Source organism: Phascolarctos cinereus, unplaced genomic scaffold, assembly GCF_003287225.1.
Source record: "Phascolarctos cinereus isolate Bilbo 61053 unplaced genomic scaffold, phaCin_HiC Scaffold_2;HRSCAF=192, whole genome shotgun sequence".
Lineage (NCBI taxonomy): Eukaryota > Metazoa > Chordata > Mammalia > Diprotodontia > Phascolarctidae > Phascolarctos > Phascolarctos cinereus.
Window position 1 is genome coordinate 271,838,586 of NW_027555625.1, and position 26,455 is coordinate 271,865,040.

At 41.0% G+C, this 26,455-nt stretch overlaps 1 protein-coding gene and 1 pseudogene across 6 annotated transcripts in view; both read left to right on the plus strand.

Moving 5' to 3' along the window:
* Positions 1-26,455, plus strand: part of ELMO2 (engulfment and cell motility 2) — a 51,737-nt gene that overhangs the window by 7,524 nt on the left and 17,758 nt on the right. For 3 of the 6 annotated variants that reach the window (XM_078150054.1, XM_020965453.2, XM_078150053.1), the window contains exons 2-10: positions 3,800-3,964; positions 4,095-4,135; positions 8,788-8,860; positions 10,085-10,135; positions 12,687-12,868; positions 15,777-15,876; positions 17,807-17,958; positions 22,334-22,412; positions 26,236-26,286. In XM_078150054.1, the coding sequence (XP_078006180.1) occupies positions 3,881-3,964; positions 4,095-4,135; positions 8,788-8,860; positions 10,085-10,135; positions 12,687-12,868; positions 15,777-15,876; positions 17,807-17,958; positions 22,334-22,412; positions 26,236-26,286 (813 nt within the window). In that variant the 5' untranslated portion in view covers positions 3,800-3,880. Of the gene's footprint in view, positions 1-3,799; positions 3,965-4,094; positions 4,136-8,033; positions 8,281-8,787; positions 8,861-10,084; positions 10,136-12,686; positions 12,869-15,776; positions 15,877-17,806; positions 17,959-22,333; positions 22,413-26,235; positions 26,287-26,455 lie in introns of those variants that run through there. The other 3 variants (XM_020965454.2, XM_078150055.1, XM_078150056.1) reach the window with 3 other exon arrangements.
* LOC110193597 (large ribosomal subunit protein uL24 pseudogene) lies at positions 9,180-9,646 on the plus strand (annotated as a pseudogene).

The window sequence follows — 26,455 nt, forward strand, 5'->3', positions numbered from 1 at the left end:
CTCTTGCCACTATACCTTGCTGCTTCTCAGAGCAGCATGAACATAGAATTTTAGAGTTAGAAGAGACCTTATAGAGACCAACTGCTCCAACCCTTCATTTTACAGATGAAGAAATTGAGACCCAGAAAAGGGAGTTAACTTATTTTGCTTATCAGTGGCAGCGTTGGAACTAGTATTCGGGTCCCTGATTCCTGGCCCTACGCTTTTCCTCCTCTGCCGGGTTTCTTCTCATGATGTATGCTAGGAGGGTCTGGCAACTGCTGTGGAGGATTTGGTTGGTGGCTGGCTGGATAAATGTGAAGAATTAGCCAAAAAATGCTTTTCTTTTAAGTAGCAGAGCTTTTTGCAGACCTGTAGGCTGGGAGGAGACTATGTGCAAATGTCCATTGAAGTCATCCATCAGCCAGGTGACTACCCTTAATCAGACCTTGGAGGGAGAGGATGCTATAGCTACCACTTAGAGTACCACTATGCCAGACCTAGTTGCCTAGGATACCAGTCACATGGCCCATTCTCCAGCCTTGCTCAAACTGGGATTCATTTTTTTCCTTCTTCCTTTAAGGGAGAATTTTTCCTTTTGAAAGCTTTGTCTTCTTGTAGATTTCCAAGAAGTGGTGACATGTACAGCATATGCATGTCCTAACCTGATCCTATTTTTGTTGCTTTGATCTGAAGCTGTGAAAGCCCAAGAGGAGACTGAATTGTGATCTGAAAAATCTAACATAGGATTTTATAGTTGGAAGGGACCTTAGCCCCACTCCCTCTCTTTACAGAGGAGCTATTAGATCCCAGAAAAGTGAAATGAGTTGCGTAGGGTCACCTAGGTACTAAGTGGCGGATTTGAAAGTAGGCCTTCTGATTCCATATCCAGTGCTCCTTCTAAGGCCTCAAAAGAGCCCAACGCCTCTTAAAAAAAAGGGGGGGGGCAGCTAGGTGGCACAGTGGATAAAGCTCCGGCCTTGGAGTCAGGAGGACCTGAATTCAAATCCGGCCTCAGACACTTGACACTTACTAGCTGTGTGTCCTTGGGCAAGTCACTTAACCCCGTTGCCTCACCAAAAAAAAACAAAAACAAAAACACAACAACAAACAACCTTTATTTTTTAACATTCTTTTTTCATTTTGAATTCCAGATTCTCTTCCTACCTCTAGCCTATCCCCTACTCATTTAGAAGGCAAGCAGTATTATAACCATGATATATGTGAAGCCATGCCAAATACATTTTGTTTCATATTAGCCATCCAGCAGCTCAATACAACATCCCTGACAAGTGATCATCTAGCCTCTGCTTGAGTGCTCTGGAAGACAGGGAAATCCCTACCTTAAAAGGATTCTACTGCATTCCATTTTTAACTTCTCAGTTAAAATCATTATCCTTGTTCACCCACTATGGATAGATATGCCCCAGGGATCTATCACTGGTTCTTTTTTTTTCATATATATATATATATATATATATATATATATATATATATATATATATATATATATATTTTGGTGATCATATTAGCTCCCATGAGTTCAGTAATCATTTTTATGTAGGTGACTCCTATAACTATGTGAGAGTCCTCATCTCTCTATGGATTGCTAGTCTTCTGTTACCAACTGCCTGCTGGAGAGCTCCATTTGAATTTCCCATAGACATCTCACACTCAGGTCTAAAATAAGACTCATTGTCTTTCTCCCTAAACTTACTTCTCTTTCTAACTTCCTAGTTTCTTTGGTGGGCACTGCCATCTTTCTAGTCATCCATGTCCACAACTTTAAAGTCTCTGACTCTTCATCCAAGTCATTTGACTTTTTGCTTTTCTTCACTCCTGGCGATTCTTCCTCTGCCCTCTCTTGCAGTCATTTCTCTCCACTCAAACAGCCACCACCCTGTTTCAGGCAGGCCCTCATTACTTCTCCCCTGGGTTATTGCACTAGGTTCCTAAGTGGTTTCCCTGCTTCTTTTCTCTCCCCTTTCTAGTCCATCCTCTTTATAGCTGCCAGATTGATAGCCCTAAATCACAGGTCTAACCATGTCACTTCCCTGCTCAAAAACTTTCAGTGGCACTCTATTGCTTCTAGGATAAAATGCAAACTACTCAATCTAGCATTGAAAGCCCTTCACGTATTTTCTCCCAAAATGATATTTCATCTTCCATTTACATGCTTTTGCATAGATTGTCCCAGGTGCCTGGAAGGCTCTTTCTCCTCATCTCCACCTCTTGGAATACTTAGTTTCCTGAAAATTTGCTTCCTTAAAGACTCAGCTTAGGTTCTACTTCCAAGTAAGGGTCTGTCATAATAGATATTTAATAAGTGTTTGTTAAATAGAATTGACTTGAATTTGAATACTCTATGAAATCTGTCTCCCTGACTCCTCTCAATGGTTCTTGTTCTACCCTCTGGGACTGGATATATAACAAGTTGACTTCTTTTTCTACACAACCTCTCTTCGGATGTTTGAAAGTTATCACGTGTGTTAAATTGTATCTTGTTTTGTTCCCCCTGACCACCTCTCCCCTTCTAGTCAGTATGGTAAGGAAGTTTATAAGTAGCCAGTATAAAGGCATAATAGCAGGAAATTAGATTGCAAAGGGGAACCTGAAAGTCACTTACAAACTGTCCCCAAGATCAGAGGAGCATAATTTACAAATTAAATTAACCAAAATTCACATCCTGGAAATACGTGATGAATCAGCAGAAGCCATCTAGTGGCTGCTGTCAGGGTTCTGGTCCTATGACATGTAAATTCTAGACCTTCATGGCTCCAGACTAGCAGAACATCAAAAAGGTGCTGATAGCTTTGCAATGACAACTTTGAAATTTTACCTATAACCTTGAGATGATTTGGTTGTTAACAAGGTAACCACAAGGTGGCATAGATAGGAGTTGATCTGTTAAAATGAGACCTCAGGCTCTTCCCCCTTCCTCCCCCTCACTCTTCTGTCTCCTAAGGGTCCTTGCTACGGAGTGCTCCCAACTCTAATTTAATCTAATAATGGTTGTGTGAGTGATATTCTCTGCCTTTTCACCCTCCTCATCTTCATCCCCACATTATCTGCCTCCTTCCACCACCCTATCCCCCTGTTCCCATGCCATCTACCTCTCTATCGCTCCCCACTTTTTGCTGCTTGTCTCAGTATTTTCTGTGTTTGCCCTCAAACTTTTTGTAATTATTTAAGTGTGATTGCTGCTGTTTGCCGCTGCCAATCATGGTTTTTCATGGTGAGTATCAAAGAACTGGGCATGCCTGCCCCCATTTCATAATTTCATAAATTAATTATCAATTCATCATGTCTGTCTGCTCTCCCTCCCTGCTTAAAGTTTTCTCTTCTCCAGAACAAACATTCCTGATTCTTCAGTGGATTCTTGTATGACTCCATACAAGCTCCCTCCTCATCTTGGCCACCTTTCTTTGAACATGATCCTATATGTCAATATCCTTAAAATATGACACTGAGGACTGAGCATATTTCAGATTTGGCCTGACCAGATTTGATAAGCATACCTTCTGTGTCTTCAAGGTGTGTTACTAAAAATGGACATTTTCTCTTGAGGGCTACCAGTTTTGGATGTTTATGACACCTCCTGCCCCCAATACAGAGAAAACATTTCCTTCAATAGTCTTAAGTCACAGCTGGCAGCAGTTGTTGGATTGGGGTTAAGATCATTCAGCCTGGATAGTTTCTTACATATGTATCACATATAACATTAAACATCCTTCTTCTTTGAAGCTTGCATAACAAAGTAAGTAAAAAATAAGACTGTTATGCCCTGTGACTTTTCCTTTGTCTGACCCTCTTTCCACAGGCAGCTGAACTGGGTGTATATGTGTGTGTATAACCAGGGAGCCCCCTTTGCTTCTTGTATTGGAGGAAGGTGGGTCCATTAATGAAAATGCCGCCTCCCTCTGACATTGTCAAAGTGGCAATTGAGTGGCCAGGTGCTAATGCCCAGCTGCTGGAAATCGATCAGGTGAGAGTTTGAGATGCTATAAGAGAAGAGAAACAGAGAGAGAGAGAGAGAGAGAGAGAGAATGTGTGTGTGTGTGTGTGTGTGACTAGAAGGTGATCACTAGTGAGGAATTATGTCTTTTTCTTTACAGAAACGGCCCCTGGCATCCATTATTAAGGAAGTTTGTGATGGGTAAGTTTGATCCACTAAAAGATTCCACAGCTCCTGATTGCTGCTCCCTAAAGACTAAAGCAACACTAATGGATCTTGATAAAGATTTATTTGGCAGAGGGGTTTGCACCAGGGCCCTACTAGGGGATTGGCAGCAGACCAGATATAACAATCTTCCTGGCCCTTAAGGAGGTACTGTGGATTAGCCAAGCTCTCAAGACCCCTGGTAACAGTTTTCTGCCCATCGTAGTGGCTTGCTCGGTTTTTGTGAAGGTTTGTATACCAGATGAGCAATTGACAACCTATACAATCCATTGTTAGTCCCATACTGCTTACTATCCCCCCTTTTTAAAAATTTTAATTTTTTTTAATGAAAAGAAATCCACCTTCTCTCCCTGCCTCCCACCTTCAATTTAAAAAGAAAGAAGAATAAAACCCTTGTGACATATGTATATTAAGAAAAAAAATTCTTGCATTGGGCAAGTTCAGAAAATACATATGTCTCAGTGTTTACAAGTCCCTAACCTTTCCTTCAGGGGATGGGTAGCATGCTTCATCATGAGCCTTCTGGTGTCACAGTTTCACTGTATTCTTTTCATTGGAGCATAGACTTGTCTCCTCTGGCACTATTTTTATGATCCCTTCCCAAGGATACAGTTGCCACCACCATGAAAATCCTCTAGCCACCATATTCCCCCAACTTTCTTCTCCCCTTTCCACTTCCTGCCATGAAAAATTGGTGTATATTTTCACGCATACGTGATGCAGTCGTCAGGATCTGCTCAGGAGAACCACTTTGTTCCCACATGCATGTATTATTGGTATATAAGAATGGGGCACTCCAATCTTAGTACTCTACTTAAAAAAAGTTGGCCTAAAATTTAAGTTTACAAAATGATTATTTAGAGTTCAGTTATAAAATTATAAAGTGCCAGAGTCATAAAGTTTAGAGGTCTGTTTCTGTTACCTCATGGTACAGAGGAGGAAGCTGGGACCCATAGAGGAGAGATGATGGCCCAAACTCACACTACAAATTGGTGACAGTTCACACTATAATCTAGGTCTTCATTGTTTTCTATCAAATTTTTCTGGAGTTATTTAACATTAGAACTTAAATATCATCTAGTCTTCTAACCACTTATTTTATAGTGGAGGAAACTGGGGCCAGAGAAACTTCCCTAAAATCAAAGAATCACAGAATTTTCAAATTGAAAAAGAATTTCATCAGCCTTTTGGTTCAGCCTGTGCTTGAAAGGAGGCTCCACAACATGTCTCACAAAAGGTCAGGCTATCTCTACTTGAAGCCCTCCAATTAGAAGGACCCCACTGTTTGCCCAGGCAGCCCATTCCTCTTCGGTATAGCTTTAATTATTAGGAAGCTTTTGCTGAGTGCAGTTAGGTGGTGCAGTGAATAGAGCACTGGACCTGGAATCAGGAAGACCTGAGTTCAAATGTAGCTCAGACATGTACTAGCTGTGTGATCCTGGGCAAGTCACTTTACCTCTGTTTGCCTCAGTTTCCTCAACCGTAAAATGAGAGTAATAATAGCATCCACCTCCCAGGGTTATTGTGAGGATCAGGTGGAATAATATTTGTGAAGTGCTTAGCACAGTGCCTGGCAGATTGTAAGTGCTATATAAATGCTATCTGTTATCTATTATCATTAACATCAAGCAGACATTTATCTCTTTGCAACTTCCACACATTAGTCCTTTTTCTGCCCTTTGTGGCTAAACAGAACAAGTCTAATTCTTCTTTCACATGACAGCCTTTCAGATATTTGAATACAGTTATGAGAATCCCCCAAGTCTGCTCTGCCCCCAGCCAGTTCTTTCGATCCATCATCATATGATATAGATTCAAGATCCTTAACCATCCTTGCTGGGAATTTTTGGAAACTTGAGTTTATCAATGTCCTTCCTAAACTTCAGAACCTAAAATTACTCATGAAAGCTGTGCCCCTAATGCATCCTGAGATCCTGTTAGCCTTTTTGACTGGCAAATTGCATCACCAACTCATACTGAGCTTGAAGTTGACTTAAGCCCCTAGAACTTTTTCACACAAGCTACTACTATCTTCTCATGCCTCCCCCTTCTTTTACTTGTAAAATTGTTTTTAACTGTACTGTGTATCTTTACATTTATATCCATTAAATTTCAATTTCTTAGGCAGGGTGGCATAGTGGATAGAGGGCTGGCCTTGGAGTCAGGAAGAATTGAATTCAAGGTCTGCTCCTGATACAAACTGACCCCATCAATTCACTTAACTTCTCAGGACCCTAGGTAACTCTTTAAAAGAGTTTAAGTTATAAGCAGGTACCAATTGCTGATAACCATTCTTCATTGGAGGGCGACTTTCCTTATTGGGAATTCCCTATACCAGTAAAATTATAGATCCTGTCCAGAAAAAGAGGCTCTTTTGGGATCCTCATTCTGTCCCCCAATATGTTAGCTAGCCCTACAGTTTTGTATCACTTGGCATATTTCATAATCATGCTATGTATACCATTGGTAGAAGTGTTCATCACATTAGGCCAAGCACAGATCCATGGAACACTCCATCTAGCCTCTGTCTCTTTATCTTTTCTACAAGAATGATACACACACACACACACACACACACACACACACACACACACACACACACACACACACACACACACACACATATATACATACACAAAATTCCCCTATCTACTGGTTTAGTGACCCAGTTGGAAATGGAATTAATGTTTGTTTGGCTTGATCTGTTCTTGGTGAAGCCATGGTGAGTCTTTGAAATCACTATTTCTTTTCTTAGATGTTGACTAATTATTTCTTTAATGATCTGCTATAGCATTTTCCAGGAATCAAAGTCAGAGTCACTGGTCTGTAATTTGTATATTCTCTTCCCTTCCTTTTTTGAACGATTGTGACATTTGTTTTTAACTAGTTGGGTATCACCTCTCCCTTCTCCAAAAGATTTCAGACATCACTGATCATGACTGTGACCTAGCCCAGTCCCAGCAATTGTATCTACCAGCTTTCTCAGTACAGAGAATATGGTTCATCTAGGATAGGTGACCTGATTTTATTAAGGGCACTAGGTATTTTCTTACTACCTCTTTATGTGTCTTAGGAAACAGTTCCAGTTTATCATTTCTGTTTTGTCATTTCCAGCCAGAACAAAGATCATCCTTTACAAATAAGAATTAAGCAATTCTATCTTCTCTCTCTTGTCAGTTATTGTTGTCCTCTCCTCTGTAGGCAGTGGCCTTATGCTGCCTTTGGTCCTCCTAGCCCCTAATGTTGTTTTTTTTAAAAATCCTTTTGTTAGGGGCAGCTAGGTGGCGAAGTGAATAGAACTCTGGCCTTGGAGTCAGGAGGACCTGAGTTCAAATCCAGCCTCAGACACTTAACGCTTACTAGCTGTGTGACCCTGGGCAAGTAACTTAACCCCATTCACCTTACCAGAAAGCAAAAAAAAATCCTTTTGTTTTCCTTTGTTTTATTCCAACCTCAGCTATTTCTGAGCTGTAGCACTACTAACGTTTTTGTAAGATTGGTCTAAGTTCTTTATTTATCCTCCTTTACCTGGCTATGCATGCATTTTCTATTAATTTCTTCTTTTTTTTAATATCTAAGTTGATTGATGAATTCTTTCTGTATTCACATAAGTCTTCAGTCTTTTCCTCCTCACTAGAGTTGTTTCCCTTTGTGTCTTCAGGATTTCGTTCTTACAAGTTTCTTAACCCTTCTGGAGTGACTTCCCAAATGGAATTTTTGTCTATGAGATTCTATGTAGCCTTTCTCCAAATCCTTGAAAATCTGCTTTCCCCAGATCTAAGGTCTGTGTCAGACGTAGGACTGGCTTTCTGCTGCTTCTCCGTTACTAATGCAGTGGGGACTTCCCTCAAAGTTTATATCATTTCTATTCCAGCAACCAGTTTCTGCCTGCTGGCATAATTTCATTCTTCAAAAGTGAGATCTATTCTGAAATTGGAGAATATTTTTGAATGGAGATGATTATTGAAAGTAAATCAAGACATTATCAGCTGCTCTGTTTTTGCCAGAGGGAGGACTCTAGAAGATATCTGGATAATTGAAATCTCCCATCACTACCATATTATGCCTCTGCCAAGTTTTTGATGTGCTTCCTGAAATCCTCATCTATTACTTCTGTCCAGGTGGTCTGTAATATGCAAAATTGCTTCTGTTTCTCCTTCAACTTCACTCAGATACTCTTCTTTATATTTCTGCCCTCTGGTTCATGGGTATAACTAGTTTTGGTGTTTTTTTTGGCTAGGCAGTGGGGTTAAGTGACTTGCCCAGGGTCACACAGCTAGTAAGTGTTATGTGTCTGAGGCCGGATTTGAACTCAGGTCCTCCTGAATCCAAGGCCAGTGCTCTATCCACTGTGCCACCTAGCTGCCTCTTATAACTAGTCACATAGTCTATAACTAGGCAACTAAAAAGTACTTTACAGAAGGTAGACTTGGTGCATTTACAATGTGATGTGATTCAATTTAGTGGACAGTCATTATTACCTGCTATGCATAGGAATTTGATTTGGACACAGTTTTTTTAGAACTGTAGCTGGTGGGATAAGTAAGGAGTAAGGTCCGGTTGTGTGGGGTCAGACACTGGTCCTATATGTATGTGTTTGGTTTTTTTGTTGTTGTTCTCTTAATCAGGTGGTCACTACCAAACCCTGAGTACTATACTCTCCGTTATGCAGATGGCCCCCAGCTCTACATCACTGAACAGGTCAGTACCGGAGAAGGAGCTGACAAAGAATGTGTTTGGGCCTGTGCTTGGAAGGGAACTGTTCCAGGAGGCAGCCACATATATGCTGCCTGGTGGTTGCGGTTTCCCATATGCAGGGTATAGAATTCTTTTCTGATGGGTGGCACTATACCTTGAACCACAGACCACGGTGTGTCACACCTTTAAGTAGCCTTAAATTATAGGCCAGAGGTGGAAGTGCTCTTAGATCATAGACCATAGAAAGATTTTATGAACTTGGAGTGTCAGTGCTAGAAGGGACATTGGCACTTCGCCTGTCAGAACTTGCAGAGATTCTTCTTCTCTTCTGTGGTGGCTCTGAGGTCAAAATGAAGTTCAATCCCTTTGTGACCTCTGACCAAAGCAAGAACCGCAAGAGGCATTTCAATGCCCCTTCCCACATATGGAGGAAAATTATGTCTTCTTCTCTTTCTAAGGAGTTGAGACAGAAATACAATGTCCGCTCCATGCCCATTCAAAAAGATGATGAAGTCCAGGTTGTTCTATGACACTACAAAGGACAGCAAATTGACAAGGTAGTCCAGGTTTACAGAAAGAAGTATGTGATCTACATTGAGCGTGTGCAGCGGGAGAAGGCTAATGGTACAACTGTCCATGTGGGCATTCATCCTAGCAAGGTGGTTATCACAAGACTAAAACTGGACAAAGATTACAAAAAGATCCTTGAACGAAAAGCCAAATCTTCACCAAGTGGGAAAGGAAAAGGGCAAATATAAGGAAGAAACTGTTGAGAAAATGCAAGAGTAAAAAATTACATGGCTGTAATTAAATTTCTAGAATGAACAACAACAACAAAAAAGAACTTGCAGAGACTCTAAAGGTCATCAGGTTCATTCCACTTCATTTTACCATTAAGGAAACTGAAGCCTAGAGAGGGACTTGTCCAAGGTCACAGGGCAAGTTAGTGGCAGAGCTGGAAGCAGAGCCTAGGTCTCCTAATTTCCAGTCCGTTGTTGGCACTGTTACACCATACTGGCTCTGTCTGTCCCTGTTGGTTGGAAATCTTTTCTTCCCGGTTCAGTGGGCTTGAGCAGGCACAGTAGCAGCCCATTGTGCTGTGCAAAGAGATTTGCCAGAGTCTATTACATCATTCTTTAACAAAGTGAGCCCTTGTTGGCCCTGTTAGCTTGAAAACTTGCCATGTTACATTCTTATTTGTAACTTCTCTACTTTCTTTGTGCTCAGACTCGCAGTGACATAAAAAATGGGACAATCTTGCAGCTGGCCATCTCACCGGTAGGTAATCTCCTGTTTGTCACCATAAGTTCTAAGGTCAAGCCAGTGGTTGAAGGCTTCATCTCTCTCTTGAACTGACCTGACTTCAAATGTAAACTGTGTGTCAGATACTTTTCTAAAGTAAATGGAGCACTTTTCAGGATTCTTTGTTAAAGTCAGTTTTGTGAAGTGGAAAATATAGTAGTTCTGGCTTGAGAGGCAAATGATGGAAATTTGACTTGTATAGCATTGAGGTAGTTTCTGTATATGTGGTTTGATGGTTATCAAACTTTTTCATCCTCTAACAACTTTTTCCCACCACCCTCATTTTAAGGACCAGTACTTCTTCACCTTAAAACATAGAATTACAAAAAGAATTAGGTGATCTCCATACTTGACAGAGGAAAAGAGTTAGTAAGACCCTTATTTATGGGAGGAGAGGACGGGAGAGGCTAAGGAAGTAGAGGTGATGAACACATAGTGGATCCTGGATTCGCCAAATGTCGAAGGACTGTTATGTGTTTGGTACTGTTCAGGCGTAGTAGGAAATGCTGTTTTCCTAGAGCATTCTAGCTGGATTATTCCTTTGCTGTGATCACATTTTAGCCCATTTATTTTTATACATGTTATATACCCTTGATTAGACAGTAAATTCCTTGAAGACAGGAACTGTCTTATCTTTATATCAGTAGTATTAAGCACATACTTTGTTGGCTTTTTGATCCCTTCACTAAATCAACAAACATCTATTAAGCACTTACTATATGCTAAGAACCCTGCTAAGAAAAGGGGATACAATGACAAGTGAAACAATTCCTGCCTTCAAATAGCTTAGTTCTAATGGGGGAAATGACATGAACATGTATAGCATATACATTGTTGTCTCCAGTCACTTCCAACTCTTTATGATCCTATTTGGGATTTTCTTGGCAAAGATACTGGAGACATCTTTATGGGCCTGAGGAGCAAAGGCCTCCTGAAAGAGGCAGCTAGACTTTGAAGTATGGGGAGTGGAATAGGTAATTTGGTTAAGGGAGTACACTGTAATGTAGAGGGAGGCTTTGCCTCACTTTACATAGCAAGCTTGGCTTCTATGATGTTCTTGAAAAATTCTCTAAGACCTCTACTTGGATGATATTAGCAAAAAACAGAAAATAACTCCTCTGTTTAGCACATTACATACATGCATGATCTCATTTGATAACATGAGCACCACTATATGCTCATCACCTCTAGCCCTGGGATAGGCTAGAATGTGATATTACATGTCCTATTAGATCTTATAGAATATAAGCTCCTTGGGGGCAAGAACAGTTTCATATTTGTCTTTGAATTTCCAGTGCCCACCATAATTCCTGACACACAATAGGTGTTTAGTAACTGGTTGTGGATTGATTGACAGGTAGTATAAGTAGTATCCCTATTTTACAGAAAAGGAAATTGAGGCCCAGAGAGGGTAAGTGAATTGCTCAGCTATAAAGTCGCCTAGATAGGACGAGAACCCTGATCTCCTGATTCCTAGTTCATTTCAGTTTGCCAAGTTACCTTAGTAAAAGGCAATGATATTGCTGCTTGTATGAGTAGTTTACTTAAGGTAGAAGGGTGCTTGTTTTTATAAAGAATTTTATTAAGAACATTTTTCCCCGGGCAGAATATGAGAGGGACACGAATAACCATGTTGGTCTTGGCACACTCTGTCTTCAATCTATCACCCTCCTTTCCATTCCCACAGTCTTTAAGGCCTTTATTGCTTCTCATCTGGACTATTGTAATAGTATTCCACCTATTCTTCCTACCTCCAGTCTCTCCCCTCTCCAAACTAGCCTCATTCAGCTGCCAAAGTAATTGTGTTGGAGGAAAAATCTGACCAAGTCACTCCCCTGCTCAAAAATCAGGTGGCTTCTTGTCACCAGTAGGATAGACCACCTCTTCCTTAGCCTGGTATTTAAGGTTTTCCACATTCAGCCTCTATCTCACCTTTTTAATCTTATTTTTTTGTTCTACTCCCCCTCACTGGCCATATTGGACTACTACTTTGTCCCATAGTCTCTTCCAACCTTATCCCATATTCTGTCTCCCCCCTCTTTAGTCTGTGTTGCTCAAGGTGTCACTGACACCTGGAGTACACTTCCTGTTGAAATTCCCTTTCTTTAAGGGCTGACTTAGGTGCCATCTCCTCCATGTAGCTTTGTCTGCTTTCCTAGCTAGGAGTGATTATTTTTCTTCCCCAGATTTCTTATAGTGTTTTTTTAGGCTTCTCCTTTGTCCCTGTTGCATTCTGCCTTGTACTGTACTTATTTGTGCATGTCATATCCCCCTTACCAGATTGTAAATTTCTTGAGAAAAACTCTTGTGTTGTTTTAACTTGATAATCCTTAGTCCTTACACATAGTAGGCCATTGATAAAATTTGTTGACCTGACTCAAACGGAATTAATGGAAAGATGGCTCTGCTTTAGCCTGGGTCACTTAAGGCCCCCAAGATCTGTCCCTAGCTCAGGGACCTGCCAATGAGGAACAAATGAGGAAAAAGTTGGCAGGGCTGGTAACCCACTTGTTTTCTGGTCTTGTAGTCCCGGGCTGCACGCCAGCTTATGGAGAGGACACAGTCATCTAACATGGAGACTCGGCTGGATGCTATGAAGGAATTGGCCAAACTTTCTGCTGATGTGACCTTTGCCACTGAATTCATCAACATGGAGGGAATCGTGGTATTAACGAGGCTGGTGGAGAGTGGCACCAAGCTTTTGTCCCAGTAAGTGTGTCACAAGCCCTGTCCTGAGGGCTTTCTGAGATGAGAAACAGTGTTATACTATAACAACAACACTGGAGTTGTTAGAGCTAAGTTTAAATCCCTACCCTGACAGAGACTAGTTATGTGCTCTTGGACAAATCATTTAAGCTATCTGGGATTCAGTTTCTTCAAATGGAGGTAGTATTTATCACATTTCCTTTTGTTATCATTCATTCATTCATCTAGCAAGTATTTGTGGTATGTCTACTATGTATGGTGAACTATTATAAATTCACAGTTTCTATTCTCAGTCTAGTTGGGGATATAAGACTTATACGAAAAACCAAATAATTATAATAATAACAGCTCACATTAATATAGTGCATCATAGTTGACAAAGCATTTTGCTCACAAAGACTCTGAGGCAAGTATTATTATCTCCATTTTATGACTGAGGTTCAGAGTTAAGTGATTTGATGTCATCACATAGTTCATAAGTGTAAGAGATAAACTATGATTGAGTCAAGTGGATGGCACAGACAAGTGCTATAGGAATTGAGAGAGATTAGAAATCAGTCTTTGACTGTTAATTTGCCTGTTAATTTGCTGGGCCGCACAGACATGAGAGAGGAGGTAGAGGTGGAGGACAAGGGCTTGTAATCTTTCATCCTGTACCCATATTGCTGGATTATCCATTGGTCCAGCCATCTTTTCACTCACACACACCCCTATCCTTCTCTCTTCACCACTAATTAAGGTGTTCTTCCAACACTGTACAGTGTCTTCACAGTTCCTCAGTGTCAATGTGAACAAGCTAGATGCTACAGTGTCATCAGCAGCAATCTGTGGTCACATCCTTCATTTGGAGGCTTTAGGGACCTTTGCTTATAAATGTTTAAGGTCAGAAGTCTTGGCTGTGCTGAGAAATATTGGAATGTTTTATCTGAGAGTGCCAGATAGGCTGCTGATGGCTCACCCACTGGAAATTGCAGCTAAGCTCAATGCTTAGGCTGGGTGCACGTTTTAAATCTTGTTACCTAGAAGGGTTCTCTCATGCCTTAGCTACTGAAAGGGAATTCTTGGGCATGTTAGCCCTGAGGCCTTGGACAAGCCTCAATAGCTGTTGTCACCAAGCTGGTTATGGAAGGATTGGTGTCTGTCTGTGTATCCCTTGGGCTTTGGAGTCACATGGGTCAGGAGTTTCTTAAACTCGTGATGTACAGTGGAAAAAGTATCAGACTTGATACTAGGAGCCTGGGGTTCTGTTCCTAGCTCTGCCAGTAATTCACTCTATCACCTTTTCTCTGGGCCTTAGTTTTCTCTTCTGTAAAGTGAGGAGTTTAGACTCAATGATTTCTGTCTTTTAGGAAAAGTTTAGACACCTTGTTTTTATGTCACCTTCCTTTCTAAACATACCCCTTGCATTTCCTTCCCAGAGAGCAATCCTTTGTAACAAAGAATCACAAAGAAGGAGGTAAAAAGGTAGCTCAGCTAAACTAGCCAGTCCCTCATTCAGTCAAATTTTTCAGTTTGCTTAGGGTTCCTCACCCATATTCCTCAGCCTTTGTGAAGAAGTGGGGGCGGGGCTGTTTTCTCTTCTCATCTTCACAGCCAAACTTGTTTATTATATTTATTTAGTATTGCTTCATTGTTTTTCCCTTTCTTTTATATTGTTGTAGTCATTGTGTATGTTGTTTTGCTGACTTCATTTTGCATCTGTTCATATGTATTTCCTTGCTTCTCTACGTTCTTAATATTTGTTTCTTACGATTTAGCAGTATTTCATTATATCCATGTACCAAAATTTATTTAGCCAATCAATTTAGCCAAGGCATATTTTACTTCCAGTTCTTTACAACTATAAAAAGTGCTCTTTTAAACATTTTGTTATTTATGAATCTTTTCTAGCTTTGACATCCTTGGGGTATATACCTAGTGGTGAAATCTGTGGGTTAAAGGATATGAACATTTTAGTCAGTTTCTTGGCATAACGCTAAATTAATTTCGAGAATTATTGGACCAATTCACAAATCCGCCAGTAGTGTATAAGTGAACCTGTCTTTCCACAACTCCCTCCCCAGCGTTGACTATTCCCATCTTTTGTCACCTTTGCTAATCTTCAGGGTGTGAAATGAAACCTCAGAGTTGTTTTGATTTGCACTTCTCTTGGTTATTTGGAGCAGTCTTTTATTTTTTTAGGCAATTGGGGTTAAGTGCCTTGCCCAGGGTCACACAGCTAGTAGGTGTCAAGTGTTTGGTCTGAGGGCAGATTTGAACTCAGGTCGTCCTGACTTGGAGCCAGTGCTCTATCCACTGCGCCACCTAGCTGCCCCCAGGAGCAGTCTTTCATTTGGCTCTTTACAAGTTGCAGTTCTTCCTTTGAGAAGTATTTGTTCATCTACATCGACCACTTTGCCACTGAAAAGACTAGACCCTTCCATTTCTAAATCCTATAGTCTGCACTTCTCTCTGACCCTTAGTTGCTTTATCTGTAAAATAAGGTAGTTGGGCAAAGTAATTGTAAGTAATTTATGTAACATTTTAAAGGCAACAAGTATTTATTAAGTGCTTATGTGCCAAGCCCTGTGCTAAGCATTTGGTTTATAAATACAAGCAAAAAGAAAGACAGTGCCTGCCCTCAAGGAATATATTCTCTAATGAGGGAAGACAGTATGCAGAAGGGTGCTGAAAAGTTGGGGGAAAGGCACCCACGAAGGGGTGTACTTGGAGCAAATATTATTATTCCCATTTGTAAAATGGGGAAGGTGAAGGAAGGAGTCAAGGTGGAGGGGGGTGTAACAGGATGATGTAATAGAAAATGATAAATGATTGTGGTATTAAAAAAAAAGGTAACAAACCTTTTTAAAATTTGCCTTTCTGCTTTGGGTCCTTATTCTGAACATTTGCATATGTTTCTCACACTACACAGTTACAGTGAGATGCTGGCATTCACCCTGACTGCCTTCCTGGAACTCATGGACCATGGTATTGTCTCCTGGGACATGGTTTCGATCACCTTCATTAAGCAGGTGAGGACCCTCCTGCTCAGTGCCTTCACCTCCTAAGCCCATACCATCTGCTTCTTATTTTGCCCTGATGCTGTGAGGATGTTCTTTCTGCCTAGGGAAGGTACCCATAAAGGCAGTTAGGCCCAAGAGCATCAGCCTGTTTTTATCAATTGACTAGAACTTAGAAAGTATTTTACCAAATTTGGTTTAGTCATGCCTGGAGAACAGTATTCACTTTTGGGTAGCTACATTTTGGAAGGGATGTTGAGACTGTTGACGCTGGAGTGTTTCCATTGAAGAGCAGAAACTTGAAATGTGAATATGATTTTAAGTGTTTGTCTTCTGTTGGCATATTGATTTATGGGTGAATGCAATGCCTGTGTGCATGCATATATGCCTATGGCAGCAGAGGAGGTGGATGTGGTCCCAATCCTGGCATCACGTTTTAGGAGGGACATTGACTAGATGGATCATCTAGGACCAAAATGTCTGGCTTATGGAAGAGGGATGAGACTTGTTCTGCTTGGCCTTGGCCCAAGAGGACAGAATTAAAACCAATGTAATAAAGTTGATGAGAGGCAGATCTTCTCTCAGCCTAAGAACTTGCTAGCAGAGTTGTCTAACAAGGAAATGGGCTGCCTTTTATCATTAGGAGTTTTTAGGCAGATGCTAGGACCTTCATTAGATCATAGATCTAGAGCAGGAAGGAACTATGGGGGTCATCTTTTCCAATCCCCTTACCTTACAGATGAGGAAGGTGAGGCCTAGGGAGGTTAAGGGACTGGTAGGGGGAATATCTGCGTTGGCTGTCAGGAGATAACCAACTGGATGGTCTCTGGGATGCCTTCCCACTCTTAAGATTCCGTGATTTTTGATTGTACAGTATAACCTATATCAGATTGCTTGCTGTGTTGGGAAGGGAGGGATGGAGGGAGAAAAATTTGGAACTCAAAATTTTACAAAAATGAATGTTGAAAACTATCTTTACATGTAATTGAAAACAAAATACTATTGAGGAAAAAAAGAAGTAGGAAAAATCAGGGAAACCAGTCAATATATCTAAAAAGTCTGAAAATATATAGTGTTCCAAACCCATGAATCTTTCACCTCTACAAAGGAATGGGAGGAAGTATCTTTTTTACTGACCTCCTTGGCTTCCTTTAAGTCTCAACTGAAATCCCATCTTTTACTAGAAGCCTTCCGCAGTTCTTCGGAATTCTAGTGTCTTCTCTCTTTTAATTATTTCCCATTTATCCTGTATGTAGCTTGTTTGTATATATTTGTTGTCTCCCTCATTAGACTGTAAGTTCCTTGAGGGAAAGGATTATCTCTTGTCTCTTTTTATATCCCCAGTGCTTAGCTCAATGCCTGGCACATAGTAGGCATTTAATAAATGTTTATTGATTGATTAAAAAAAAAGATTCTATGATTTTGTGAAGATGTCTGTGAAGGGTGATAATCTTAAAAAGAATGTGTTTAGGCTGTACTGAGTCAGTGGGTGAAATGAGCCTCTAGTAATATAAAATCCCCTTTATTTACCTTTCTTTTCATTTTTTTTATTGATGCCTTTAATCTTCATATCACATTTCAATGTCTTTTCTCCAATTGATCTATCTTGCTTATTTATAGTTTAACTGCTATGATGAAACCTAGGCTTTTCCACTTAAAGAATTATAGTTGAGAAGAGAGCATGCTCGCCTACTTGGTAAGATCTTGTGTTTTATCTGAGACTCGATTATTCATATCTGGAGAAAGAAAGTCTGTCATTTTGAACCATGTAGCCGTAAAGCAGATAGCAACATACCTAGACTGCAGCCCTGACGTCTGGGAGGAAGGAAGCAGCTTCTGGAGTTCTAGCCTCATAAACCCAAACCTGTCAAGTGTCGGCAGTGCCCCAGCATACTGCCTTCTGAACCTATGGATGAGGGTGCTTCTTTCTCTTTGGGTTTAGATTGCTGGGTATGTGAGCCAGCCCATGGTGGATGTGTCCATCCTGCAGCGGTCACTAGCCATCCTGGAGAGCATGGTCCTGAACAGCCAAAGCCTGTACCAGAAGATAGCTGAAGAGATCACTGTTGGTCAGCTCATCTCTCACCTCCAGGTGTAAGTAAGAGACACTGCCTTTTCCTGTCTTGGCTTTCAGGTCTCTTGTCCCTGTCTCTCCTTTGGGAAGGCTCTAAGCTGCTGGCTTGTTTGGTTCATTCAAAATAATAATTTGCCCAGTGCATGCACCCGTCTCACTCCCCCTCCCCCAGTCCTGTGCAAAAGGCTATGGGTGAGAGGAAGCTGGTGCACCGGGACTTTCCCTGAGGGGACTTACTGCCAAGAAACAGCTGTGGTACAGTACCCACTTGTCTAGTGCTTTATGCTTTATGTTTTCCTTACAACAGCCCTGTGAGGAAACAGGTTCAAGCTGGTTAATGTAGCAGATGAGTGTTGGGATAAAGAGAGCAATAGATTTGGAATTAGAGAACCCAAGTTCAAGTCCTAGTTCTTGCATATATTAACAAATTACCTCTGAAATAAGGAAGAAAATAAGCATTTATGAAGTGCTTACTATGGGCTAGGCACCCTGCTATGACCTTTACAAATATTGTCTTTTAATTTTAAAAACAACCCTGGGAAGTAGGTGCTATTACCAACATTTTACAGTTGAGGAAACTAAGGCAGACAAGCTAAGTGACTTGCCCAGGTTCACACAGCTAGTCGGTGTCTGAGGCTTGGTTTCCTCATCTGTAAAACAGGAATAACAGGTGCACTATCAGGGCTGTTGTGAGGCTCAAAGGAGATAATTCTGTAAAGCACTATGTAAGTGGTAACTGTTATTACATTCTATAAATATTTTTCCCAGGAAATGAAACAAGTGAACGCCTGGGAACACTACTATTATTGCTTCCTCTTTTCTTCATTTGCAGCTGGTCTGCAAATCAACACTTACCCATCAATGATTCCTTCCTGACCCCTGTTCCATCCTCACTGACATAGTCAGTATTGCCAGGATTCTGATAAAGCATGGTTTCGAGAGGATGTGGGCAGCAGTATATGGGCCCCTCAGGACTGTACTTTCAGTTAGCTGTGATCCACCCCTCCCAGTAAAAGAAAAGCATGCCTTGTGCTGTGTTCTCTTTGCAGCTTCCATCTCTGCCTGTTAGCCCAGCATTGGACGTTTTCCCAGAATTTGCAGAGCACACCGGCAAGCAGATTCATTGGGTTAAGCCATAGACTGGGAAATCCATCCTGAAATGTTCTGAGGCAGGCATGGGGTAGTGGAAAGAACACTGAACATAGAGGCAAAATGCCTGTCCTGGCCACACAACTGTGGACGAGCCTCTTTGTCACCATGAGCCTGAATTTTTCATCAATAAAATGTTAGTAATATATATAATAGTAATCTTGCACTACCTACTGAACAGGCTTACAAGGAAAGCATCCTTTAAACTATAAAGTGCTATACAAATGTAAATTATAACTCCTATAGCCTCACACTTCATTAATCATTTTAGCTTTCTGCATAGTGTTTCTTCTGTAAAGTGAGACTAGGTGAGCAGCCTGACTAATAATGGTGGAAGCCAAGATAGCTGGATCAGTGTTAACTGCTAATCCTTTTTAAAATCAAATTGTTTTTAATTAAGAAACTTTGATTTTCCCTTTCCATCTCCTTAACCTCCCTGTCCTAGTTGAGCTATAGAAGAAAAAAAAGAAAGAAAGAAAAACAAAACCTAGTAACAACAAATATGTACAGTCACGCAAAACAGGTTCCCACATTGGCCTCATCAAAAACACGTGTCTCATTCTGCATCTTGAGCCCATCACCTCTCTGTGGGAGGTTGTCAGCAGGCCTCATTACTGGTCCTCTAAGATCATGATTGGTCATTGAATTCTTCAGCATTCTGAAGCTTTTCAGAGTTATTCACTTGTATAATGTTGGTGTATACATTGTTCTGGTCCTGTTTACCTTTCATACGGGTCTTTTGAGGTTTCTTTGAAACTGTCCTTTTCATCATTAATTAATACTACAATGATATTCAATTATATTTGTGTACTATAATTTATTTAGCCATTAGTTGCTGGGTACCCCCTTATTTTCCAATTCTTTGCTACCACAGAAAAGGCTACTATAAATATTTCTGTGTATATGGACCCTTTATCTTTTTCTCTGATTTAGCTGCTGATCGTCTTAGGTTCTCAGTGTAGTTCTGTGACCATGGGAAAGTCACTTAACATCTGTCTGTCTCAGTTTCCTAAACTGCAAAATGGGGGTAATAATGGCCCCTTCCTCGGGTTGTTATGAGGATCAAGTGAGATAGTATTTACAAAGCACTTAGCACAGTGCTTGGCACGTATTGGTGCTTAATAAATACTTAAACCCTTCCTCTCCCCTTCCCCATGAGCAGGCAGTGTAATGTGTTGGGAAGATCACTGATCTAAGAGCCAGGAGACCTGTGTTCGGGTCCTGACTTTGCTGCTAACTAGCTATATGACCTTGGGTGAGTCACAAGATCTCTTTAGGCTTGTTTTTCCACTTATAAATTGAGGATCTTACTATCTCTTCTAACTTTAAAGCCCCTTCCAGCTCTGACATTTAAAGAATCTATGAGGTTGAGCTGAGGGTTGTCATAGAAAATAGCTGTATTTCCCTTGTTCTGGGCTGAGTAAAGATTATTACCCAGGGTACCTACCATCTGACCCAGGAGACACTTTACATCTCATTTGTAGTAGGAGCAACATCTACCTGATGCCCTCCCATGTAGGCTAGTCTAGTTTTTCTCCAAGCTAATCTCCAGGCTTGAATGGTTCAGCAGACTAAGGTTTCAGTTGCAGACTTGGCGTCTAGAAGGAGTAGAAACCCCTCAGACTTGATGGCCATCCCACTGCTATTAGTCAGCACACCATTCTGACCAGAAGCATGTCTGTCTGTGGATAAAGGTGGGGGGCTTCATCTACCTCAACCGGTACTGTGTCCTTGTTGAATATCTCTTCCATGCTCCATTGTTATTAAACATCTTTTCTGTTAAGTGTTAGATGGTCTACTAATGTTTCATTTCATTCTAATCTTCAATCTGAACCACCAGACTGACCCAGGTCGACCTTGGCCTAGAACCTTCTCAAAGGACAGTGGCATCTAGTATCTATTGTGCATGGCAGAGCTGTATTCTGGTCAGGGGCAGGGAGTAAGGTTAGAGTTGTTTTGTTGTAATGGTGTTTTTCGTCCTTTTTTTCAAAATCTTCCCCAAAGAGTTTATGACCAAACGAGATGGAGGGGATTACAGGAAGCAAAATGGATAATTTTGAAATTAAAAGGCTTTTGCACAAAACTAATGTAGCCAAAATTGGAAGAAAAACAAGAAACTGGGGAAAGAATTTATATTGTTTCTCTTATAAAGGCCTCATTTTTCAAATATGTAGGGAACTGAGCCAAATTTATAAAAATAAGAGCCATTCCCCAGTTGATAAATGGTCAAAGGATATAAACAGGCAATTTTCAGAAGGGGAAATCAAAGCTATTAATAGTCACATGAAAAAATGCGCCTAAATGTCAACACTGATTAGAGAAACACAAATTAAAGCAACCTTGAGATACCACCTCCCATCTATCAGATTGGCTAACATGACAGAAAAGGAAAATGACAAAGCTGGAGGGGATGTGGAAAAATTGGGACAAAATGCATTGTTGGTAGAGTTGTGAACCAGTCCAACCATTCTGGAGAACAATCTGGAATTATCCACAAAGGGCTATAAAACTGTACATACTCTTTGACCTGGTAATACCACTAGGTCTGTATCCCAAAGAGATCAGAGAAAAGGGAAAAGAACCTATATATACAAAAATATTTGTAGCAGCTCTTTTGGTGGTGGCAAAGAATTGGAAATTGAGAATTGGATGCCCATCAATTGAGGAATATGATTGTGATGGAATACAATTGTGCTATAAGAAATGACAAGCAGGATAGTTTCAGAAAAACCTGGGAAGACTTAAATGAACTGATGCAAAGTGAAGTGAGCAGAATTAGGACAGTAACAGCAATCTTGTAATGATGATCAACTGTGAAAAACTTAGCTGCTGTGATTGAGACAATGATCCAAGACAATTCCAAAGGACTCATGATGAAAAATGTTATCCCCCTCCCAAGAGAGAACTGATGAACTCTGAATGCAGATTGAAGCATTCTTTTTAAACTTTCTTTATTTTTATTGTTTTATTTTGTTTGTGTTTTCTTTTGCAACATGGCTAACCATGTTTTGCATGCATGACCTCACATGTATAATTAAAACCAAATTGCTTGCCTTCTCAAGGAGTTAGAGGGGAAGGAGGGAGAAAATTTGGAACTCGAAATTTGAAAAAAAATGATTGCTAAAATTTTTTTACACGTATTTGGGAAATATTTAATGAAATAAAAATATTTTTAAAAATCTTACCTAGATATTATCTTGCCCCTTAGAATCTGGTAATCACCCTCTGCTTCCTATTCTCCCACAGCTCTAACCAAGAGATCCAAACTTATGCCATTGCGTTGATTAATGCACTTTTCCTGAAGGCACCTGAGGACAAGAGACAGGTGTGTGGCTGCCTTTTCTTTTTTAAACAATTTAAATAAATTTAGACATAAATAGCTTTTTCACTCTTTTTTGGTCAGTGGCTACTGTCATACGTGAGACATAGGCTCTTAAGAGAATTTTCTTCTGCAAAGGAAAGAGCCCAAATTCATTCCATCCTTCATATGTTGGGACAGCGTGGCATAATGGAAAAGTAATGGATTTGAAGTCAAAGGAGCTCGGTTTGAATCCTGGCTCTGCCTGGGTGACCTCAGCCAAGTCCCTATTTCCTCATCTGTCAAAAGAGAGGTGGTTAGACCAGGTGATCTCTAAGGTCTCCCAGCTCTAAAGTTCTGTGATCCTTCAGTTTCCTGCCTTGTTCCTGATCTGTGCTCCAAGTTCTAAGGGACATCTTCATGTCAAGGGGGAAGGAGGGTGTGAAGTCCCTATTGCGAACAAGAGGGACTCTCACATATCCTAACTAGGGCTCAGCTCCCCCAGTATATAAAAATTTGGGGTTTAGGTCCTCCCTTCTAGCACCAGCAGTCTATGGCTCTGTAACTCTTCTGGAGAAATTGTTTATCCAAGAAGCAGGTTTCAAGGCCAGGCAGTAAAATGGGGCCCTTAAGTAGAGGATTTCAGGAATTTTGCTTGAGGCTCCCTTGGTGACCTAATTAGCCCTCTTTGAGCCTCAATGTCCCCATCTGTAAAATGAGAATATATGTAATGATATCTGTCCTGCCTATGTCACAAAGCTGTTAATGAGGATGGAATTAAATAATAGATGTAAAAGCACTAGGGGAATTAGGTTCAAGTGCTATCCAAACACCCAAGTTGTTATTATTTGTTCTCTTAATTGTGCCAGTCCAAATCCACATGGGACTATCCAAACCCTTTGACATACTCTTGGCTGGAGGACTGGGGGTGTCAATGCATCTGTCTGTGTCTGTCCTTGTTGTATGGCTTTGCTGTGTTAACTTCTTCCTTCCCAGTACTTGTTTTGCTCCTAAGCTAAAAGCTAATTCCTGTCTGCCTCTCTCTGTGCTTTCTGCTCTCTGCCGGCAGGACAAGCTCCTTAATCCTCTAGACCTGCCTGTTACTGTAAGTAGCTCTGCCCTATTGGAAGGGCCCTGCTCCAGCTCCCCCAAGATACAGTCTCTGCTTTTGGGTGGGGAGGGCCCAACTGGCCGTGAAGGAGGGCATATGCACTGTGCAGTCTGAGGGGCTGTATACATTGTATCCACGTCTCCACACCCAGTCAGCACCTGCCTTTACGTAGGCCCCAATATTCAGCCTGGGAAGATCAGGGTCAGATGTAATGCATAACTTATTTTCCACTTTACTAGAGGTGGCGGCAAGCTTGTGAAGAGCATGGGGTTTGGAGTGGGAAGGCCTGCTTTGGAGTCCCATTTTTTCTATGTACTGTTAGTGTGACCTTGGGCAAGTCACATAGCCTTTCTTAGCTTCAATTTCTTCGTCTGTGAAATGGGGATAATAGTCGTCATACAACCACCTCCCAGGATTATTGGGAGGATCACTGAAATTCATTTCCATTCAACAAATCTTATGCACATATACTGTTCAGACCCAGGACCTGGTGTTGGGTATACAAAAACAGATAATGACTTGGTCCTTCAAATAGCTTACAGATAATAAATGTAAAGCACTTTGTGGTTTTCAAGTGCTGTATAAATGTGAGCTAACTAATTACTGCTTCATGAGATTGAGTCATTTCTGTGAGAGGCTTTAGTTGCCTGGAGGTGGCTACATCTAGCTGGTCTTTTCTGAATTTTCTTTTCACAGTACCTGGCTGCCTCTCAGAAGGGGCACCCAAGCATACTTTACTCCATAGGTGAGGAGTAGAACCAGCATTGTGTCCCTAAATTTGGAATTGTGTATAAAATAAGGTAGCAGATTGGAAGCATTGAAGACATCCTGAGAGCAGGAGAGGGAAGTCAGAATGACAGAACTGTAAAACCTGGCTTTCTGGGATCACTAAGCATAAGGACAAAAAGCCCAGCAAGGTTCAGTAGAAAGGCCTGCAAAGGCATCAATCGCTTGTTAAGGCCCAGAGCAATACCTGATCATCATAGTGATAACGAGGAGCCCCTAAGAAAAGGTTAATCATTTTCATTGTGTTGGGTGTGAGATGTATAATAAGTTTAAGAAAAATTGCTCTTTTGGGGTGGCAGGGTGAGCTAAAATTAAAAAAAATTATATCTTGGCACATAAAAGGAGAAAATTTCAATTACCTGAAAATCCAGTCATGTGGAATAGCTCATTCCCCAGCAATGCTAGAATAATGAAATGTGAACCCACTTGTAGGAATAGAATACAGTTAGGAAGGTAAATCTGTTAGGGGGGAAAATGTAAGGCAGGAGTGGCTCCCTAGACAAGGGGTCAGGACCCTCATCAAGCTTCTGGCCTTATCTCTGCCTCCAAATGTGAACCCAGCATGACCTTGGGAAGTCATTTTCTCTCTTTGGGCCTCAGTTCCCTTCTCTATAAAAAGAGATCAGACCGGATGATGATGATGATAATCAGATTCATTTGAGAGACTAAGAATAGCTGAAATGAAGCCCCGCCTCTGTGATCCTGCTCATGTGACCCTTGGGGAGTCACTGACCTTCTCATGCCCCAACTTGTACTCCTCTACCAGTAGCTCTAAGACAATTGAGATACAGAGAGCCTGCCCTTCTGTCCTGATGAAAACATAGGCCAAAATAAAAACAAATAAAGGAGTCATACGTGCAAAGTTCTTGGCTCACAACACTTCTTTGTCCTAGGTATTATTTCCAGTTTACAGATGAGGAAAATGTGGCCTAGAGAGGTGAAATGATAGAGATGCTCAGGGTCAGAGCACCAGGGAGTGTCAAAGCCCAGTTCTGTCATGCCTGGATCTCTTAGGTTTCTTTAGTTCTAAGATCTGTGATTCCAATACAAAGTAGAAATTACTTTGTGATTATCTAATATTCTTGCTGGTTTCTTCCACTTCTTGTCCTCCCTCCGCCACTAGAATGAAATTCTCTCAAACTTTCTTCTCTGGAGAATAAGGACAAAACTACTGCCAGTGTCTCCCTTGTAGTGCTTTGGGGAGGACAGTTGTAAAGCACCAAGGAAATATGAGTTCTCTGAAGTAGATTTGAGGGAGGTAGGACATGGACCAGAAGGACATTCCCTCTTGGTGCTTTTAGAAGCAACATTTGGCTGGAAGCTGCTGTAGCCACAGTCCCCTGTATCCGTCGTAGCTTAGGGAGCAGCACTGTCTGCTGACCATCTGTTTTCTGTGTGAAGTGTCCATTTGATTTCCTCATAACATCTTTCTCAGACTGAACCAATTCACATTTCTCTTTGAAGACAATACACTGGTTTACATTGTGAGTTATTTGGACTTGCACAAAAAATGTTTGGGAAATAAAAATGTAGTTGTTTTTTGTTTAAAAACAACCAACTGAATTTTCTTCATTGTACTGCACATTCCTATTTCCATGTCAACAGAAAAACTTGAAAATGATAGCAAGAATAAGAATGAAATTGCATGTATGCTCCACATGATGTGTTCACCCTGATAGCAGTTAATGGGGTGGGATGGGTCCATAGAAGGAGGCAGCATGGACAGTGGAACGAGTAATGGATTTCAGATCTGGAGACCTGAGCTCAGCTCTGTGGCTTGCAGACTTTGAGCAAATCACTTAAGCTCTCTTGGCCCAGTTTCCTCATTTGTAAAATGAGAGGATTGGACAGGATGACTTATAATGTCCCAACCAGCGCTAAATCAGTGATCCTTAACTTGATCTATGTGTGTCCATCTCTTTCACCTCATGCTTTCCTTAATTTTCTCAACAGGATATGGCCAATGCATTTGCACAGAAGCACCTTCGGAACATAATCTTGAATGTAAGTTTGTGATACACAGCTATTGTTTTTTGGGAAGGGGACAGCTTGTAGGGGATATCAGTGGTATCAAAGACTTCTGAAATACAAAACTGTCAACCAGAAGTGAGGGGCTCAGGGCCTATCTCTGTGGTATGTCAAAGAGCTTAGAGATATCCTTAGTGGGTAAGTG